The sequence below is a fragment of the Colletotrichum costaricense genome, assembly GCF_030867565.1.
Source record: "Colletotrichum costaricense strain IMI 309622 chromosome Unknown Scaffold_3.1, whole genome shotgun sequence".
Lineage (NCBI taxonomy): Eukaryota > Fungi > Ascomycota > Sordariomycetes > Glomerellales > Glomerellaceae > Colletotrichum > Colletotrichum costaricense.
The window spans coordinates 3,285,893-3,305,994 of NW_026848232.1; the positions used below are offsets into that span (position 1 = coordinate 3,285,893).

The 20,102-nt window shown below is 50.9% G+C and overlaps 7 protein-coding genes across 7 annotated transcripts; 1 reads left to right on the plus strand and 6 right to left on the minus strand.

The window, feature by feature from the left end:
* Positions 1–508: 508 nt before the first annotated feature.
* On the minus strand, positions 509–2,318 carry CCOS01_03945 (peptidoglycan binding domain-containing protein; the record flags this gene model as incomplete). The annotated part of the gene is made up of 5 exons (XM_060452128.1): positions 509–1,341; positions 1,399–1,603; positions 1,697–1,810; positions 1,866–2,180; positions 2,238–2,318. 5 exons carry the CDS (start codon positions 2,316–2,318, stop codon positions 509–511), a joined length of 1,548 nt encoding a protein of 515 aa, XP_060318393.1.
* Positions 2,319–3,937: 1,619 nt separating this feature from the next.
* On the minus strand, positions 3,938–5,901 carry CCOS01_03946 (uncharacterized protein; the record flags this gene model as incomplete). The annotated part of the gene is made up of 5 exons (XM_060452129.1): positions 3,938–4,071; positions 4,163–4,621; positions 4,677–4,697; positions 4,755–5,392; positions 5,495–5,901. The coding sequence occupies 5 exons, from the start codon at positions 5,899–5,901 to the stop codon at positions 3,938–3,940; spliced, it is 1,659 nt and encodes a 552-aa protein (XP_060318394.1).
* Positions 5,902–6,686: 785 nt separating this feature from the next.
* CCOS01_03947 (RTA1 domain-containing protein) lies at positions 6,687–8,077 on the minus strand (the record flags this gene model as incomplete). The annotated part of the gene is made up of 4 exons (XM_060452130.1): positions 6,687–6,734; positions 6,786–7,106; positions 7,181–7,738; positions 7,856–8,077. The coding sequence occupies 4 exons, from the start codon at positions 8,075–8,077 to the stop codon at positions 6,687–6,689; spliced, it is 1,149 nt and encodes a 382-aa protein (XP_060318395.1).
* A 972-nt stretch (positions 8,078–9,049) lies between these two features.
* CCOS01_03948 (3-isopropylmalate dehydrogenase) lies at positions 9,050–10,355 on the minus strand (the record flags this gene model as incomplete). Its single annotated transcript, XM_060452131.1, has 4 exons — positions 9,050–9,913; positions 9,977–10,072; positions 10,139–10,228; positions 10,302–10,355. 4 exons carry the CDS (start codon positions 10,353–10,355, stop codon positions 9,050–9,052), a joined length of 1,104 nt encoding a protein of 367 aa, XP_060318396.1.
* A 1,064-nt stretch (positions 10,356–11,419) lies between these two features.
* CCOS01_03949 (branched-chain-amino-acid aminotransferase) lies at positions 11,420–12,884 on the plus strand (the record flags this gene model as incomplete). Its single annotated transcript, XM_060452132.1, has 3 exons — positions 11,420–11,540; positions 11,655–12,427; positions 12,594–12,884. 3 exons carry the CDS (start codon positions 11,420–11,422, stop codon positions 12,882–12,884), a joined length of 1,185 nt encoding a protein of 394 aa, XP_060318397.1.
* A 1,333-nt stretch (positions 12,885–14,217) lies between these two features.
* CCOS01_03950 (3-isopropylmalate dehydratase large subunit 2) lies at positions 14,218–17,609 on the minus strand (the record flags this gene model as incomplete). The annotated part of the gene is made up of 8 exons (XM_060452133.1): positions 14,218–14,573; positions 14,828–15,005; positions 15,111–15,439; positions 15,652–16,192; positions 16,320–16,862; positions 16,931–17,130; positions 17,236–17,457; positions 17,519–17,609. 8 exons carry the CDS (start codon positions 17,607–17,609, stop codon positions 14,218–14,220), a joined length of 2,460 nt encoding a protein of 819 aa, XP_060318398.1.
* A 1,109-nt stretch (positions 17,610–18,718) lies between these two features.
* On the minus strand, positions 18,719–20,016 carry CCOS01_03951 (uncharacterized protein; the record flags this gene model as incomplete). The annotated part of the gene is made up of 4 exons (XM_060452134.1): positions 18,719–19,018; positions 19,193–19,503; positions 19,583–19,834; positions 19,908–20,016. 4 exons carry the CDS (start codon positions 20,014–20,016, stop codon positions 18,719–18,721), a joined length of 972 nt encoding a protein of 323 aa, XP_060318399.1.
* Between the last annotated feature and the right edge of the window lie 86 nt (positions 20,017–20,102).

Consider the following 20,102-nt stretch of genomic DNA (forward strand, 5'->3'; position numbering starts at 1 on the left):
TCGGTAGTTCCCGTTAGCTAGCCGCAATAGCCTGCCTCAAAGGCACAAGAAATGACGGAATCGCGCAGTTTCGATCGCATGCAGCCTTGCTCAAGAATGCGGCAAATCTGATCGGGGATCGTACAACTGTCAGTATATCGCGATGGTGGCGGTAACAATACCGCTGGGCAAAGTCTATGTGTACGATGAGCGAGTTTCGAGCAAAGAATGAGCAGCACAGATAGGTATTCGTTCTGGAAACTCCTACATACTAGGATGGGATCGACATGGTGGAGGACCCAAGAGCCAAGCAGGTGGGAGGCACGCAGGCACGCAGGTTACACAATGCCGGTATGGCGATCACTCGTGCTCCCATGGCGATCACTTGCAAGGGGAGGTTATCTGATTTGCTGGACTTTCCAGCGGTAGAATCAAGTGTAAGACATTCAACTGTATTCGTCACATTCGCCGTGATCTCGAGGCTGTCCGCCCCCTCACCACAAATACCACTGACTGAGACAGAGAGGACCTAGATCAAGCCAAAGGGGGGGTTCTCCTCCGCCCATCTCCACACGTCGGGATTTCCCGCAGTCAAAGCAAGCAACTTCCGTTCCCAGTACCCCGTCAAAGGCTCCTCGGGAAGCACACCAGCCAGCGGGAAGGCGTTGGGATGTTTGCTAGCCAATACCCATTTCCATTGGCTGTCTTCCTTCTGGACCGGATAAGGCTTCAAGACATCTCCCTCTGCGTCAAGATCCAACTTCCTGGTCTTGCCGTCTTTGACGCTATCTGCCTCAGAGGCGTTAAGCCCGGAGCCGCGTTCCAGCTTCCACAGTCCACTCCCGTCATCGGCTGTGGCCAGAGCTTTGCAGTCCCAGACCCCATCATCGTCCATAGCAAGGCCTTGGCAAGCCAGTCTGACCCGCACGCTACTGTGAATTCTCTCGTTGGTGTTGAGCAAAGGCTGGTCCGTGTCTTGGTTCGTTTCCGGGTCCGTACGCATAAAGGTCCCAGGGTGACGGATTGTGGTTCCTGACCAGGTCTGGAGGCGGCTCGTAGGATATCGGATTTGGCCTAGTCCCCACGGACGAGCGGTTTTCCAGAGCTCTTCTGCACCACCGGCGGGATGACGATCTTTTCCATCACATTCAGCCTCATCCCGATGGATGCTTGATGCCTTTACCGGACATATCTTGGGATTCGCCCACGGCAGTTGTTGCCTCGGCCGGAGCCATGATGACCAGGAGCTGGGCACATACGAGAATGGGTGTCCAGCTGAGAACCGAAGTCCCTCAGTGAAAATGTCTGACATACGACCAGGGTTAAACTCCACACCAACGCTTGATAGTTGATCACACATCCCTTGTTTTTTCTGTCAGTTTCTATCGAAAAGCACACACCATGGCATGGGCTACATACAAGCTAGAGTGATGCTGGCAATTTGTTGCTCATGCCATCCCCCGCCGACACCGGCATGGTTACCAGGAAACCAAACCTGTCGGAGATTGGTCTTATTGCCCTCAAGCTTTTCCCAGAGTGCAGGGCGGAATGCAAACCGGGGTTCGTCTAGAGACAGAGCATGGAAGGCGTTTTCTACGCGGTCGGATACCTGAGTGTTGCTGAACTTCCATGTAGAACTTCTATGTTAGCGGTATTCAATTTCGGAATGCTCACAGTAAAGAAAAACTTATTGATTTGATGTCCCCTGGAGGCCAACGACCGGGGCCGGGGGAATGCCCAAGGCGCCGACGGTATCCCATACGCCAACCGCCTTGATGTTGATCTCGTGCACGCCATTTGCATCTTCATACGTGTGCCTTGTGAGGCCATTCTGAATCCTATCAGTATCACATCTTGAGGAGAGGCACTTCAGCAGCAGGACATACCTTGGAAAGCCATCTCTCATACTGTGATTTCCGATCCATCTCCCAGTTAGCCCGGGCTGCTCCTTTCTCACCGTTATAGGGAAGTACTTTCGGGTCCAAGAATAAACTCGGATCACGATCAGAGTCGCCCATGTTCTCATAATCTTCAAAGATGGCGTAGAAATGATCCAAGCCCGAAGGAGTTAGCAAGCCGACCGTCGCAATCATATCGGCGACAGAGCGCGCCGTGAAGGCGCCGCGGGAGAAGCCTATAAGGATGATGTCGTCTCCATCGACGTAATTGGTACATATAAAATTGTAGACCTCGCGAATGGCCTACGTAAAGCATTAGCTCCCTATCAAAGGAGAATGACAAGTCGCAATGGGCTTTACCTGGTCAAGTCCAACCCCAAATAGTCCACCTGTGAACTTGTCGACTACGCTGTCTGAGCTGCCAACGCCAGGATGATACATGACAATTTGGTGGGTGCCATCTTGACAGGTTCGCCGAAGGATCCGAGATATTCTTGTCACGTTAGATTGCGGCTCAGCGCTTTGCGTGCCGGTTAGCTGACGATGAAGCTGTCGCGGGTGACAAAGGTCAGTTTACCCCTTGCTGCCTAACGAGTCCATCCACGTTCCATCGCAACACACAATCAAGCGCTTGTGAGCGCCACGAGGAGTAGAAGCCATGTTTCTAGGTACAGGTGGGCATTGATTTTCGAAGATGAGCGTTAGTTGTCTTTTCGAGATGAATGGAGATCCAAAGCGTTCAAATAGCGCGGGGTTTGTGCACGGCTCCCAACCTCAAGGTGGCATGCAAGGGGGTTCAGCTTGGCCTTCATATCGGGTCTTACCTTAGTGTGAGTTGGTGGCTGTCTCATTGCATACAGCCGCAGCTGAAACTTTGGAGTAACTAGCCGGAGCTCCAATAACACCTGCGATGTCACTGATCGCTCTTGAGGCAGAGACATATCAATCGTGCTTCGTTGAACAATGTTTAAAAATGCTATTCGGTACAAAAAGATCGAGCCGAGAGAGCGATATGCATTAAGGTGTCACCGATGTTCACCTGTCGTAAAGGTAGATCATTTACCTTTTCAATTTCGCCACAGAAATGCTGTACAACGAAAGGCCGCCCTTGCTGAAAAGGTCATCGTCACTAATAATCATCATGACTGGGATTTTTTCAAACGCCCTAGAGATAGTCGCTCATTCGGTGGTCTGCAACCTCGAATAGGCTTTCATGTGAATGATTTAGGCTGCGAGACCAAAGTTGACTGGTCGGCACGCAAATCATCTTCCAAGATTTTCGCATAGTTTGATGGCTCAAAACTCTCTAGGTAGACCTGCCAAGGGAAGGCCAACAAGGTAGAGCCGTTGTTTTAGCCACTTCTGACATGCATCGACCGATGTTCTAGACCGACGGCTCTGGTACCAACCTCCCATTTGGTAATTACCATGGCAGGTGCTCACGCGGCTAGTCGCAAAAGTCACCCAGCTTGGCCACCCATGCATCTTGTCAATGCAGGCGTGATGAGAAATGTTGAATGAGTACAGGAAGGCGTTCCTGTACTCATAGTTTGAGGATGCCATCCAGACTAGAATCAGTGACTCTAATGCATAGAGAGGTCTACGTGACACTAGTCTACCTGTTTTAGTACAAGAGAAGATCTGTGATTAAACCCCAGTTCTTGGTACTCCTGATGCGAACAGCACAGAAACATTTGCGCGTTCCGGATCAACGCTATATTATGTCGTCAAACTTGCAAGTAAGTATCAAGTACCTTGAGAAAGCGACAAAGAACACGTAGAGTACATGCCAATAAGAGAAGACTTAGACAAATCGGAATACAAAATCTTTCTTTCAGTTTAGCACATCGAAACTCATTCTAATCTTGCCTACGGCGCTCAATCATCTTTAGTCTTTTTATATACGACAAATCCTGTACAACTAGCCATCCCCAACTATTTTGAAACCAAATTGCGTCAAGAAAAACATGTGACAAGTAGCCAACCACATATGCGAAACCATTCTTAGGTACTAGCCCTTGGTAGAGGGAAGTGCATCAAAATACGACCCCTCCCTCAGTTTATGCAGCAATCGGTGTCATTAAGACAAAGAGTTCGTCTTCTAGAGATCCTGGTGTGTGGCGACCGTAGGTCTCAGGGCGGGCGATTTGGACACTGAAGTTCGAGAACAGACCGGCCAAAATGTATCCGAACACTGAGGTCGAGTTAGCATCTTCCTGGGAATCATCGATACCTATCGCAGAGCGAGGATGCATATATGTTTGCCACATGGAGAGATGACTTACGATAGTACGTCAGTTGTGTTCCTATACAAGCCCTCGGACCGGTGACGAAGGCCCAGAGAGGAGGCATATCGGTCCTTTCTGCGCCATTCGGGTCCAGCCAGCGTTCAGGAACCCAGGCGTTTGGCTGTGTCCACATTTCAGGGTTCCGGTGCAAAAACCATTGGAAGCAGTTGACCCGAGTGCCCGCTGGAATACCGTCGACTCCCGAGATGCTCACAGATTTATCGTGAGGTGTGATGCGTGGTAGCGGGGTGCTGTTGGGTCTCATGCGCAGAGACTCCTTGATGACAGCCTGCAGATATGCGATCGACTCAATTGTTTGAGGCGAAGGCAGACTATTAGCGTCACTGTGACCGACTTGATTCACGTGCATTCCGAGTCCCGCAACCGCATGCTTCAACATTTCTTGCTGAGCTGGATTCTGAGCAAGATAGTAAACCGCGTAGGCAAGAACGAGGCCTGATTAGTCAAATTAGCAGGTAAAAGTAGCTTGAGTGAAATTCCAGAAACTTACCAAAAACCTCGCGAGCGCCGGCTACAATAGACAGAGATTCGTTAGTGACAGATCATTGAAGGAGTTCGGTTACCTTACACATGTGATCAAAAATTTCACTGGCGATAGAGATTCTAGACAACTCTTCCGACGCCTGCATATCGAGGAATTTGCCGTCTTTCAAGTTAGACATAGCCTTTCGTAGTTGATTGTACACAACTGGGATGTCTTCCGCAGGAGGCTGCTCGCCGTTCTGCATGCGTCGATACATTGCCTCAGACTTGTCGCAATGCTCCAACATCCAGTTCTCGATCCATTCGGTCGACTCATAGTGCTTACGAGGCATCACATCGAGTCCGATCTTACGAAGCCCGTGATAGAGTTTGGGGAGTTCCTGAAGCCAGAAGCCCTGAGGACTGTATCTGTTCTCGTAGTGCTCCAGCCACATCTCTGTCAACTCAGGGTTTCGAGTAAAGTCGGGTCCGCTGGAAAGACCCAAAATGTAACAGTTGAGCATGTCCAACCCTGAGGCATAACAGAGTCTCAGAAGCTCTACCGGTTGTCCGTGTGCAGAGTGATGTTGGAGGACTGGGATGAGACGTTGGTACATGATGCTGTGAGTTACTTTGCTCAGGGTCTCGGAGGCAAAGAGTGTCGTCTTGGAGTAAGACGAGGAGACCCGTCGGCGGCATGCGGCATGGTCTGCTCGGCTCCGGCTGGCAAAAGAGTTCCGCTGTCTAAAACACAAGTAGGTTAGTAAGTGAAACTGCCACAACTTGGGGGTATCAGAACTCTGAGAGTGGAATTGAGCAATCGTCGGAATTGATGCTAACACTTACCCATAGTATTGGAAGAAATCGAAGTATCCCGGTTTTTCGAACCCGGCGTTGTAGACTTGACGAACACCAGTCTCATAGTCGCTAATGCTGATCTCTTGCGGCGCGACTCGTACAATCTTGCCCAGTCTTTTATGAGCTGCGAGAACAGCTTTCAATTCCTTCCCATGGTAGCGCTGCCAAAGAATCCAAATGGGACTGAAAGAGCAAGTCCAGTGAGCGGAGGGGACTTTCGAAAGACCTCCTGTGAAAGTTCGGTACACAAGTTGGAACAAGAAGACTCCAAGAAGCAACAGGATAGCCACGAATGGCAGCGCCGAGTCGAGTATCAGGAAAGGCATGTCGGCGGTCTTGGGTGGTATCGGTGTCTTGACCCAGTCTTCGATGACCTCTGACTGACTTCTTGACATGATAGTCCTGTTTATTTAGGCACATGTTGACATATTCTGAAAATCATCATTCTCTTCCGCTGACTGTGCATCAGCGTCGACCTGGAGGTCTCCGAAAGCTATTGCGTGAGAATGCAAAACTTCAAGCCACAATCAGTTCCTCACATCAACACGTTGTCTACTTCTCGTGTCATTCCCAAAATTCGGGATGACATGCATGCACAGACAAAACTCAAAAGCGTTGGCAGATCCACCGGGGGTGCCCCCTCCTTGGGTCTTCTCAACATGCCAGGATCAGGATCCATTATACATATGCAATGTCAGCTACGACGTGTATTCGTAGGAAGTCTGGAACCTGACGCCGACATGGATAGCCTACGTTGCATTCAATGGTGTAAGGAGAGTGCCAAGTCGTAAGAGAGAGCGAAGGTAACTGAAGAAAGATTCATTCTAAATTCGGTGGCGGTATTCTTAGTGAGCAACAGTAACGCCTCTCATGAATAAGCGGACTACGGTGTGTTCTTGAAAGCGACGTTCTTGGGGTAGATTACTTGTCTCGCTGGCAAACTCGGGTGAGTCAGGTCTAATTCTCTCAGTGAAGCGGCGTTGAGCATTGTGGCCAGTCTATTTACGTGGTAAGGAGCTGTGTTCCTTGGGTGGCATAGACGAGCAGCGGATAAAAGTGTCGTGGAAAAGGCGAAAAGACAGCAGACAGCCTTGCAAACATGAGTACATGTACATAGAGATGTTGGTTATCTGATAAATGTGAATAATCGAGTCCTGCCATAACTTCTTGGGTTCATCACTCATCTTGCGTACCTAGCGTAGTCTGCATATCGCATGGGCTCGTGGTTCTGCCCATCAATCAGCCCCATCCCATAGCTATCCGGTTCTGCATCAGGTACCTCTCCATATGTCTTCATCTTTTTCCGGTCGTTCTTGATTCGATTCTTCTCCTCCTTGGCTGCCTTGCGCTCCACCTTAGCTGCCTTTCTTACCGCCTTTTTCTCCTTCTTCTCCTTACGCTTCTGTCGGCATCCTTTCCTGGGGAACTCGCTATTCGTACCCTGAAGGACTCGACCAGGATGTATGATGGCGAGAATAAGCAATGCCAACATCATGGGGAAGGCGTCTAGGGCATATGCGTATGCTTCTGTGAAAGGTATTGGGTTCTCTTCAGGAGTCATGCCTCCGGTAAACTCGACGAGACGGAAGATGATCCGGGCCTTGGCGTGCCAATAGCTGTCAGTCAAACTGCGTTCAAAGGCATCGTAGAGGGCAGGATGAGGGTAGGACTAACCGTGATTGCAAGCAAAGCTGCATAAAGTGCAAACTGAAGGGCTTTCCAGTTCCGTCGTGGCATGTAGCCTTCTTCATCCTCGCGGTCGTACGACCCGCCTTCCAGTCCGTACATATCTTCCCTGTTCATTTGTAGAGCACGATAATGGAAGCGAGCCATCAACATCAAGAAAACCACAATGAAGCCCTCTTGAACACCCATGCCGATGATGTAGATCTTGACCCCCTTTGCCCTTGTATTAGGCTCTACTGTTGGGCCAGCCATGACACCTCCCGTGGCCTGCACAATGAATGTGGCGATGTCGGCAACGACGAAGATGCGCCCGAGCCATCTTGCTGGAATGTAGCAAACTCGAGGCTCCCCGCCTGGTCGGAAGAAGTAAACCATTCGCGCAAATGTCATGTAAACAAAGGCGTTGAGCCATACAGGAGCCAACAGGAATAACACCTGATGGCCTGTGGCGTACCCCTGGGCTTGTTGATCTTGCGAGCCATATGCGTGAAGAATGAATGCGCCCATTTCCCAGCTTGCCGCCATAAGAACTGTCCATGTGAAAGGCTGTCCGGCGATTGATGTCAGTACTTATACTCTTCACTAACTTATTCCGATGGATGGCATTGCTCTTGGTGGAAACAGAGGAAGATTTCAAGTGGAGTCTCGGATGTATCATCATACCTTTCGGTACCATATCGCTTCGATAAGATGAACTAAAGTCAGAACACCAAATATCGAAGCTGTTGCAATCGCAGGTGTCAATTCGGGATGGAAGTTGTAATTTGAATTGCAGGCGTCCCAAGGAACCGCTCCATTCGGTCCCGGCACCGCACTCGTGCAGTCTGTTCTCGGAGGATCATCATCGCCATCGTCCCGAATCATCAGCGTTGGTGTTGGGAACATTACGCTTGCTTCGGTAGTGCCAAAGGAAAATAAGAAGAGAAAGATGAGGATGAACAAATACTAGTCTTTACAGCGAGCAAACATAGGAGGACGTCTGATCTGGTGATCGTTGTGTCTAGAAACTGTGGATCGGCTGTTTTTCCACTAGATATTATTGACGACTTTGTTAAACCAATCCTTCAAGTTGGCTTCGATATCCAACTTAAAGATGCTGGGCACTGAAAGACTATCTCAAAGCGGCATTGACTACGTTCCGAGAGTTTAGGGTGCCAAGGCTGGTGCCTAGAGGGAAAGCAAGTTGGTCGACCTCTGTGTCTCGCAAATGACGCGTCCTCCCTACAGCACCGCCGGCGACTCGGCATGATCGACCCTCCATTGATCCTCCGGGGTCACTTCTAAGCGGGTCTAGTTGTAACAGACCACTATCCAACCAACACGAGAAACGTGTGCAACAGGGGTAAGGGGTCTGAAATGTGACGACGGTTAGCGACTTTTTGAGCTTTTGTGGTGACAATGCTTCTTTTTACAGATGAAGCTTTGACGAGCCATTGGTTCAAGTTGGTTCTTACAAGAAACCGGACTTTGGCTGGGCGGTTACTCCGTCTCTTGATAACGCCAACCTGTGTTTGTTGACCTAAAAAAGCCTTTCTCCGATTCTGTGTACCAACCGTGGAATCATCCTCTAAGACCCGATCATCGAACTCAGCTCCTGACAATACAAAAGAGACTCAGTGTTCCCTTACGTGCTTTTAAAGATAGAGCCAAAAGTGTCAGATCTTTCAGATGGTGTATTTCAGATAATATCAATATTGCAATATAACCGCCGGGGAGAATATTTCTACCCTGCCATGCCTTCGCCTCTTTCTGTAAAGTAGTCTATGAATCCTGTATTGCAATACTCGCATCCATGTCTAAGAGTTCTTGGCGCTAGCCATACCCATTGGCTTACAACTAATGTGCCTCTCCCCCCTCTCAAGGAAGTTGAGAAATGATTTTGACCACCGCATCGCCGAATTGGCTTGTTGTCGCCGTTCCCCCCAAGTCCGAAGTCCGGATACCAGACTCAATCGCATCGCTAACAGCCTTGCAGATAAGATCAGATGCTTCGGGCATGTTGAGAGAGTAACGGAACATCATGGCAACAGAAAGGATCATGCCAACAGGATTGACCAACTGCTTCCCGGCGATGTCTGGCGCGGATCCATGAACTGGCTCATACAAGCCTTTGATCATGCTGCTGCCGGATTGCGGTGGGATACCTCGCAAACTAGCGCTGGGGAGAAGACCAATGCTGCCAGCAATGGCGCTTCCTTGATCACTAATGATGTCACCAAATAGATTGCTCGTCAACACGATGCCGTTGAGCTTGGTCGGGTTGCAGGCCAGAGTCATGGCGGCACTGTCCACAAGCTGGTGCTCGAAACGGACATCGGGGAACTCTTTGCTCAAGATTTCGGTGACGACGCGACGCCAGAAGCTGCCGCAAGCTGCGAGCACATTTGCTTTGTCAAGGCTGATGACGGGCTTAGGCGGTGTTGTTAACCTAGCCAGGTTGCCAGCCAACCGCGCCGCTCTTGCAACCTCTTCATAGGTGTACTGGTCCGTATCTTTGGCAATGAGATCGCCGCGCTCTCGGTGCCCAAAATAAATACCACCAGTAAGCTCGCGAACGATGAGAATGTCAGTGCCTCTGCAAATTTCAGCTTTCATTGGCGACGTGTCAACTAGGGACGGGGCGGGGAAATTGATCGGACGCAGGTTGCCGAATGCATCTAGTTCGCGGCGCAGAGTTCCGAGACTCGCGGCTTCAACGGATGGAACTTGTCCAGCCCATTTCTTTGGAGCTCTGGTGGTCAGCAAGGCGGTTTGTCGAAGGCGGTACCGGCATGGGTGTCTTACAGGGCCACCGACTGCGCCTAGAAGGATTGCATCGGCCTCCTTTGCATCTTGAAGAGCTTCGGGAAGGATCGGCTTTCCGTGGAGATCAAATGATGCCTGTAACAAAAAGGGTTAGAAAGCGTAACAATACGCGGTTTGGCAGAAACTTCGATGTCGACATACTCCGCCTATGGGGTGATGCGTTAGGTTGAACCTGATTTCGGGGTGGCGGAGGGCGACTTCATGAAGGACCTTGAGCCCCTCAGACATGACCTGCATTTATGATTAATGACTGGACTCATCCGCCTCAAAGGGTGTGTGGGTGAACTGGGGAAGTTGAGCATACCTCTGGCCCAGCGTAATCTCCACCAAAAACAACGATCTTGAACGTAGCAGACATTTTGACAAATTAAAATTCTCGGTGGTTTGGCTGAGAAGTTAGATGGAAAAGCGATTGAACAGAATTGCACAGAATTGCTGAGTCTTCGTAAATGAGATCTAGATCGAGTTTTTCTTCTTCAAGTATACACATGGCTCCCAATTGAATTTGTCCATTCTCATGCTTGGTTTTGCAATTGTTTCCTTCGAGCCGAGCTCGGCCAGACAAAACTTGAGGGTTCATGATGTTGACGCTGCTTGCCTGCCGGACAATGCATTGGAAGTAAGCAGTTCCAGTGACAGAGAGAGAAGACTGTGCATTCAGGCTGAGGATGTGACGGGAATGCGAATCTATCCGAAGATCAGGGGCTCACCCGCCCTGCGAGTATGATGATTTTGCTGACCTTGCATATGGCCCTGGTCCCGGCTAGTCGACCGTCTTACGATTCCAACGAAGAAACAAGGGTCCATTAGTCTTTTGGCCCTGGCGCCCCAACAGAACCCCCTTCGATTCAGTCAATCGGAACTCGGCGGCAAGACAATACTGATTATAGGCATCCTCCGTGTGACCGTGTCACAAAACCCCCGAGAAAGTTTAAATCCCCAGGCCCACACGGCCGTCCCCAACGGAACCATGGAGCAGCGCGTACAGCCAAGGGACTTTGCATACGGCACAGCCAGTTTAGATTGGAGACGGGCTCAATGAGATACTATGGCTAGAGTACTGCTACTACAGATAGTGCCGTTCCCGATACGTCGGACAACGCGTTGTAAGACTTCCACAGCTGTATGGTCAAGCGGCAAATGCTCAAGCTAGAGATTATGATCAGACGCTGACAGTCAGCTGTTGAAGATAACCAATTTGAGAGTGCGGATTAACGTAATTAGCGTCTCGTTCCCGGAACCAAGCATTGCAGTACAATAGAGCCGTATTCGAGCTTGATTCAAATGGGGGCTATCGTCACTTTGGTTAACTCCCATTGTTGAATTAAGCTGTCATTCTATCACTACAATTTTTCTGTAGTGACTTGTTCTACCGGCTGTCGGCACCACAATTCTCTTTTTTCTTGCGAAGCATCTGCTACCATGGGTTCTATTCCCGCATACTCTTCAGCGCCTGGCGAGAGCGAGAGCGAGATCCTCTTCGGAGTTCGCCAGCCGAAGACGGACGTAGAATGGAGCAAGATCGGCTTTACGCCTTTTCAAGGTCAGTCCATTTGTGAATGGGGTCACTATGGTCTGATGTCAGCCAACATGGTGCAACCGATGACACCCGTTAAACGAGCTTTTGGGTTGGATGGGTGGTAATAACAGTGCTTAGTAAACGGCCACATCGAATGCACATTTACAGTCAAGTCCGGCACTTGGAGCCAACCGCGCTGGGTACAGGAGCCTTACATAAAAGTTCACGGCCTGTCCCCAGCGCTTAATTACGGGCAGCAAGCCTTTGAGGGGCTACGCGTCTTTCGCAGCGAGTCAGGTAGCGTCCAGCTTTTCCGGCTAGCGAGCCATGCGGCCCGGTTCGCGCGGTCTGCCGCTGCCGTTGACATTCCGGCCGTCCCGGCCGACTTGTTTGCCAAATCGGTGCGGTTGGCCGTTCAACTCAACAGCGATTTTGTACCTCCGTTCGAGGGTGGGTGCTCCATGTATGTGCGTCCAGTCGTCTTTGCAAGCAGCCCGACTATGAACATGTACACGGCGGAGGAGTACACGTTCGCCGTCTTGGTCACGCCGGTCGGGCTGTTGTATGGGGCAACGGGCCTCAAAGCGTTAGTTGTGGAGGGATTCGACCGTACGGCGCCGAAAGGCACCGGCGCCTTCAAAGTCGGTGGGAATTACGGGCCCACCATTCCGATAATGGGACGGGCACGAAAGCAAGGTTACGGCTTGACGCTCCACCTAGACGCCGAGACGCAGTCCTTCATCCACGAGTTCTCTGCTAGCGGCTTTATTGGAATCAAGGCAGAATCTGCGGAGACTGGAGCTCCGCCTACGATGGTCATTCCCAAAGACGAGCATATCCTCCCAAGTATCACAGTTGACAGCGTGGGACAAATTGCCCAGGAACTTGGATGGAAGGTTGAGAAGCGTCCCGTAAGTTTTGAGTTCCTCGTTTGATCCACCACCATGAGCCAACTGCTCCCTCAACGTTCCATTCCTCTCTTCAACGTTCCATGTGGGGGAGGACCGAGATCTCGGCGGAAGTCTTTGAGTTTTATGGGAGATTACCGCTAATAATGTCCCGGCGCCATGGCTTTAGATCCCGTTCACTGATCTTGGCGACTTTTCTGAGGTCTACACCGTCGGCACCGCATCATCGCTGGTGCCCGTAAGCGCCATTGAGCGCGAGTCGACTGGCGAGCGGTTCGCGTTTACCGTCGATGCGCAGTCTCCGCAATCCGCTTATGCCAGGTTGACAGACAGGTTGCAAGGAATCAAGCGGGGACTGTATAAAGAGCCGTGGGGTTGGGTGGAAGAACTCGATGGCGTAGCTTTGCGCAATGACATTGAGCGGATCACCAACACTGGGTCAGTGAAGTCTCCGGAGTAACTCTCGGTACCGAGGTCTTGAGACGGTGAACGACTCACGTTTTTTGTTTTTGAATTTGTAGGTATCATACAAAGCGGATAGACTCCAACTGTGGCCAGTGGGCGGAGATGGATAGAGTTGCGCATTGCTCAAGATAGATTGCTTTCCCAAGCCCATCAGTGTTATTCCGCTCAAATACGCAGTACGAATACGTATGGAGCTTTGCTGTGTGCTTTCGTTTCTTAAAAACCGGGCCGGTGGGCATCCCCTTGAAACCTACCAAGGCGTGCTCCGTGTTGACTCCTGGTGGAATCAATAGGGGACTGGGTATCCGTAATATATCGTGATTTCAGGAGATGGATCCACGAGTAAGATGCTCGAGCTACGGGCGTGTTCATTTTGCGGGGGTCTTGGAGACTTGAAGTATTACAGCTATCCCACGTTGCATCTATAATTGTGTTCTAATGATTTCGAGTGACAGCGCAAACATTACCCAGGAAGAGTATCCTAGTCGTTGAGTCAGTCAATCCACTAAACTCGGGCAAGCTAACTAGAATGTCGGTTCTAGAGCAGGTAGCCAAGCGTTGCAATGCTCCTCTACAGACATGACTTAGGCCAATCATTCTACCATGGGTACGATGCGATCACATCTTCGGCCGCTGTTTCGCAGTTTGCCTCGCTTGCAGAAAGACATACCTTTGCTACACTACTTCAGGTATTGGCGATGTGGGATATAGTTTCCGATGAACAGCCGTTGTATTCGCTCGAGTCAGTCACCCGCCTACATCGTACCACAGCTGCTTGCGATCCAGAAATGCCATACGGAACATGCAGCACGGCCAGAATTTGGCCCCGGCTTCCCCGTCTGAACCCCAGTAACAGCCATTCTAGGCCTTTAAGGTCTGCCCTGGCTCCTACTGATGTAGCCTGCAGCCACTGCAGCTACTGCTGACCAAAGATGGTGTAAGGGTCTTTTGGATATGGACCTGGACCCCGAAATTAGCTTTCCAAGGGTTTCTACACCGAGGTCGTCGCTGTCCAATGTCAATAGTCGCGCCTAGACCTACATGAAAACTGCGGAAAACAATATTCAGGATTGGGCTTACATTGCCAAGCTGCCAACACTCAAGCACCGAAATCATTGACAGTCACCGAAGACGTAGCGCGCGCGCAAAAGCTTGGAGGCCATACTGATACCCGTACGGTATACGCTTACACTCTATTACTCCGTACACTAAGTACCTAGATATGGGACGACTACGGCCTGTTCAACTCCATGCCCTGCTGAACTACGGGTCGAGACCCTGCATAAATCCAGCCCCTTCCACCATCCGTAGAGCCCACATGTGCATGATCACCATGCCATGACATCTCGGGCAGGTTTAGCCTTGAGTTCCTTTGCGACACCACCCTGTGAGGCTTTGCGACCCGTCAAGACGTCGTAGATGCGTTTGCCAAATTGGTTGAAGGCATTTGTCATGCCGCCCATCTTGGTCAGTTTCTTCTCGAGCACGGACAACCGAAATTCGAATGTCTCGCCGTCGACAGTCAGCACGTTGCGATCCAGGTCGATCTCAATGTTGGTTCCTGTCTGCGCCTTCTCGTAAAACAAGGGATCGTCGATGGTGAAGCCCCACAGACCCAAGGACGGCTGGTTTCGGCTGTAAATGAACGCGAATGCCTTTGCAATCACACATTCGACACCGACGCCTAATACAGTAATGTCTGGTCAGCCACCATTACGAGCGAAGGAACGGCACGAAGGAACGAAGGATGGTGATGATGATGATGATGATGATGATGATGATGATGATGATGATGATGATGATGATCACTTCGGAGAGTCATTTCTCCCGGCGGACAAACTCATTGACGGACAATGCGGCGGTAAGAATCGCCGAGAGCGAGGGGGCATATGTGCAAAGTAAGATGCAAAGGATTGAGGGAATGAGACTCCGACGCACCTAGTAAAGCTTGCACAGCCTCTTGACGACTAGATCCACAGCCAAACGCATCGCCAGCAACAATGACTTTGTGACCTTCCTTAACGAGCTGCCGGAATTCCGGGTTGGTGAACTCGAGGCAATGAGTGCCGAGCTCCTCGTTGTTCTTGGATGTGAGAAGGTATTGTGCAGGCGCAAGCTATTTGCGGGACGGCCCGTTAGAACATTGTTTCTTGTGCGTCTCTTTTGCTGGCTTCATGTGCGATTCGCGAATCAGAAGCAAAGCAAGGGAAAGGTGGCTTACCGCATCGGTGTCAACAAAATCTCCTAGACGGAAGATCTTACTCCTAATGGTCCCGGAGCCGGGCTTAGCCTGATCGGCGGCCGCGTCCTCGCCGGACGGGCTGGGTCCCTGGTCCTCCGCGACGTCCTTCGCATCCTCTTCGGCATCTTGGCCTGGTGGCTCCACCCATTGCGGTTGGCTGAGGATACCATCGGCAAGGGATCCTTTACCCTTGACGGCGGCCCATCGATCCGCTGGGATGAGGTCAATAAGATCTTGTGGAGAAGTGACAGCCATGTCAAAAGACGACGCAGCCACCGTTGCAGCGGACGCCAAACTGCCGATAGCCCCTGTCATGCCAGTTATTAGCTTACATTGTCCAGCGTTGCACTTTCCCAGCTGAGTTTGGGTCTCGAGAGGGTCTTGAGAGGGGTTTCTGGTGCAATATCACAAAACTGCTCGCGGGTCCACCTGGAAACGGGGCATATCTGCGGGCAGTTTTGGCCAAAAAGGGACAGGCAGGGAAATAAGAACGATCGTGAGTGTATCCCACGAGACTTACCCTTGCCCATACGGTTCTCGAAATTGCGGTTCTGACTGCTGAGCCAGACTTCCCCAGGTTTGGCCATGTCAGCGCCCATTCCCACACAATAGCTGCATCCAGGGATGCCAATGATGAAGCCCGCTCTCTCGTAAATGTCTGCGAGGCCTGTCTTTCGAAGGTAGTCGGCGATGGGGCGGCTTCCGGGGACGACTCGGCGCTCTCCTCGGGCCACCGGCTTCCTTCCCGCGTCCAGGCCAGCCTGCAGCACAAGCGCGCCCATGACAAGATCCTCCTCCGCTGTTGTGCAAGCACCGATGAAGACACCATCAAGGTGAGTACCTGCCACATCAGACACCGGCACTACATCATCGGGGCTCGGGTACTTGGCCACAAAGGGCTCGACCAGAGAGACGTCGATAGTATGTGACTCCGCATAGGAGCATCCTTCGTCGGGCTTGAAGTAGTACGATGCGGTCCTGTGATGGGCTGTTTTACGGGCATTGATAAAGTCCTTAGTGACTTCGTCAGGAACAAATATCCCTGTGATGCCACCAAACTCCTGATTTCGAGGTTAGCAACCCTGAAACTTCGTGCAAAGTGCCAAGGGTCTGCATGCCGTGCCGGCGGGATAAAGAGGAATCGGACTAGTGAGAGCAAAAAGGGTAAAAACAAAGGCAATTGCTTACGGTAGTCATGTTTGCAATGGCAAAGCGGGCGTCAGAACTCAACCATCGGCACCCGGGGCCCGTATACTCAACTACCCGATCCGCAGCCACCGTATTCCGTTTGAGCTGCTGAAGAATATAGAGGATAATATCTTTACCTCCGACTCCGCGCTGGGGCTTACCCACAAGGTGGATCTCGACGACCTCGGGAACTTTGAACCAGATCTCTCCAGTAACCAGAGCCATCGTGACCTCGGTTGCACCCAGTCCAATCGCAAGACAACCGTCGGCCCCAGAGCTACACGTGTGCGAATCCGAGCCAATGATGATTTGGCCTGGTTGGGCCCGCTCACGGTAGAACTCGGTGTGCATGATGGTGTAATTGTTGCCCTGGAACTGTGTCATCTTGAACTTCTTACGAGCAAAGTCCATCTCGCCAACCAGCTTCTGCACAAGGGGCGTATCCATCAGCCTTGGATCAACCACATGATCGCCAGCCAACCAGAAGTTGGAATTCGAAAAGATTCCAGGGTCTCCCAGCTTGTTGTAGACTTGAAGCATGCCCTAGTTCAACGTCAGCAAGCCATCCAAGCCTGTGAGGATTTAGAGGTGAGGGTAAAGTGTAAACATACATGCCAGCTAGCCTCGCTAGCCATGATCCAGTCGACAGAAACTCTAATCGTATCCCCTGTTCGGACCCATCCTGTGCGAGTCACGTCATGCAGAGCAAATATCTTCTCTGTAACATTCATGGGGCGGCGGCTGGCAGGCCGGCTTACTAGGGGAACGATCGGTCCCCCCCGTCGATCGCTGGAATTCAGACTCTCGAGCCCTGGTGAAGGAATTCGGTCCCGATCAGTTCTCATTCAATAAAAGCGGCAAGGCCAGGGGTGGGCTGGAAGTTCGCGGCACAGAAAAGGAAAGGAAGTATGCTTACATGCTGATGTGAGCAGAATCAGCTCGCTGCGGTCCGTTGCGCTTGACTCCCCGGTCCACGTCAAACCCATACCGCCGTAGTCGGGGGACGCCGTGGCGATGCTGACGACCTGCAGAATTGTTTTCGCCTCTTTCTCCTTGCCATCTCGCTGCAGTCTAGCTGCCAAGGCAGAAAGAACAACTAGAGGGTGCTCGGAGCTTTCAGTCTCTACATCCGACGTTCCTAATCTGGGCATCAGGTCTGTCTAGCGATGAACAGGGGATATGGACATTTGGATACTTACCACCGTTAGGTGTCCGCTCGTCTTTCAAGTGGAGATCTCGTGTTGCAGCCAACAGCTGCAGGAGCTGCTCGTTGAAGCTCTGTTCCGCCATGCTTGTGTGAAGTATTCAGCAATGAACGATGTGCAACCTTTGATTGAATCTTGTAGATGCTGTGTATTACTCCGACGGTAGAATGGGCGACCAAGACACAAACCTGGCCCAAGGCTTCTTTAATAGATATAATAAGGATATCATGAGCTTCAAGATTGAATTCAAATTACCGTTGATTTTTTATTCTGTCATTCACCTGGCGCTGGGAATGTCTCGTCAGCTGGAAAAGCGAAGGTCAGATTGGACGCAAAGTCATCCCGTGATCCATCCGTGCGGGCGTCTGTGCAGCGTCTAAACAGCTCGTAAATCTCAATGTCTACGACAGGTGTATGTGACTTCACTGCTTCTCATATTTCAAAAGTGTTCTATTCCAGTCGTATCCAAACCAGACACGTTATTGTGACAGACGCTGCATCGTCAGCATGTTTGAAAAGCCATGGCTGCAGGGGGGGATGAAATCATTCTGGCTCCGATGCTGCGGTGGCCGGCCCCACAGAGAAGTTCCGTCTTCGGGCGCCCTCCTCTGTTTAGTGAGTTGCTCTGTAAGCTCAACCACTTCGAATGATCGAAAGACATCAATCGTTCCATGCGTTCATCCGGAGTCCGTGTATCTACCGAGCTGGGCTAGATGGCTATGCGAAGAATCCCATGTGCTGATTTGATAGTTTGGCTCTGCTTGCTTGGCCAAGAGACTGAAATCGCACATCTCCTGAATTACTCGTGAGAACTAAGACGGGTTCACGGCATGCCTTGCTCCACAATACGAGCTTCTTTACATGGGCAGAAAAAGTTAAACATGACTTCGATGTCTTGTCCTTTTGGCGACCTGGGCGTGTGTAACGTTCAAGATACGGTTGAGGCTGACTGAGAAGCACAGGCATCAGAACGACCCGGATTTTGGCACACATGGGTCACCTTGCAATTTGGCACCACATGAGAAGTGGGTTGAGTAACACGTATAGAATGATATTGATTTGTGAACATGTTTGATAACAGGCCTATTCTACACCAGCAAACTTAGATAACCACCCAATTTGACAGTACTCCTCCGTTTCCCATGCTACTCTGACTCCGTGCCACAGTTGTTTGTTTCCGTTTCTGTTACTTTCCTAGCTCAGCTTCGCTCCATGTCGCAGTAAACGCTCAACCATTGCTTTGTTCCCACTTTCTGCCGCTCTGTAGAGAGGCGTGCAACCGTCCGGGTCCAAGAAGTCGACGTCAGCTCCATGCTCCGCAAGCATGGTCACCATTGGACCTTGGTTGTTTTGCGTCGCGTAGTGAATTGGGGCCAGCCCAGCTTTATCCGCGGCATTGACATCCGAACCGTGGAGGATCAGCGTTTTAGCCACATTGATGTGGCCGTGTGTTGCTGCAATGTGCAAAGGGCTTCCTTGAGTTGGTCTCGCAAACTTTCCCCATATTGTCAGCAAATGGACGTGCAAAGTAATGGAGCTTTTGATCGTTGCTGAGATTTAGGGCAGAAAAATGAAATGTGAGAGATTCCGGATGAGTACTTATATAAGAAATCCTCATCTGTGCTCTTAAGGAAGTGATGGTGGGACGAAGTGAGATATACAACTTACCCCTAATGTGAGGATATCTTCTGTTGAAAGGTCTGACATGTCTTCGTGTCTGCTGTTCGGTGTCATGAGTGTCATGCTGGCGTCTAATGTCCACGGCTCGATGAATTCGACAGTGTTCAAGTTGTGGGGGATTCCAGCCGAATATGAGCTCGCGTCAAGGTCATCAGTTACGGCGTTTCGTTGCAGCGTCCGTGGAGCAGCTTCTCCAGACACTCCCATTTCCGAAGCAGGGAAAATTACTGCTGCCTGCCCAAAGTCTTGGGTCGACTCATGCGGCGGGGTCTGAAGTGAACCGAACGGATCGGCAAGTGCTGCGGTGTATGTGAGGTCCTGCAGAATCTCATTAGCCCAGACTCTCGTGACAATGGTACCGTAAAGACGCGTAAGCACACTTGCTGTGACCGTTGGGGGTGAAGAAGAAGCGCTTCTTGACCTCCTCGTCGTTGTTGCTGATGTTGCTGTGGATGATGACGCGACATGGCTCGTTGCTGAAGCGGCTGCTGCGGCACTCTTTCCCTTGGCTCCTAGAATAACTCGACTTGTTGGTTTCTAAACGTTTCTTCTCTATTGGATGGATGATAACGGATGATGTTGTGGCATGTGCTCTGGCATGTGCTGTGGCATGTGCTGGACTGGGCTGGGCTGGGAGTGAGGGTAAAGATAGTGAAGTGAGGGTGTAGGCAGGGTAAGGTATGTTGGTTTTGAGGTTGCATACGGGACTTTCGCTTTGCCAGTCGGTTTTGTGTTCTCCTCCGCTCGGCCGGGTTGACTGTAAGGGCCATCAAAAGAGACCTCATGTCACCCTCGCAGCTCATGGTGTTCATGGTGGCGGCAACTGTAAATAAACTACTCAGAGCACAACCTGCACTCGGTCCGTATAGCGAAGAAAATAAAGACTAAAAGAGTACGG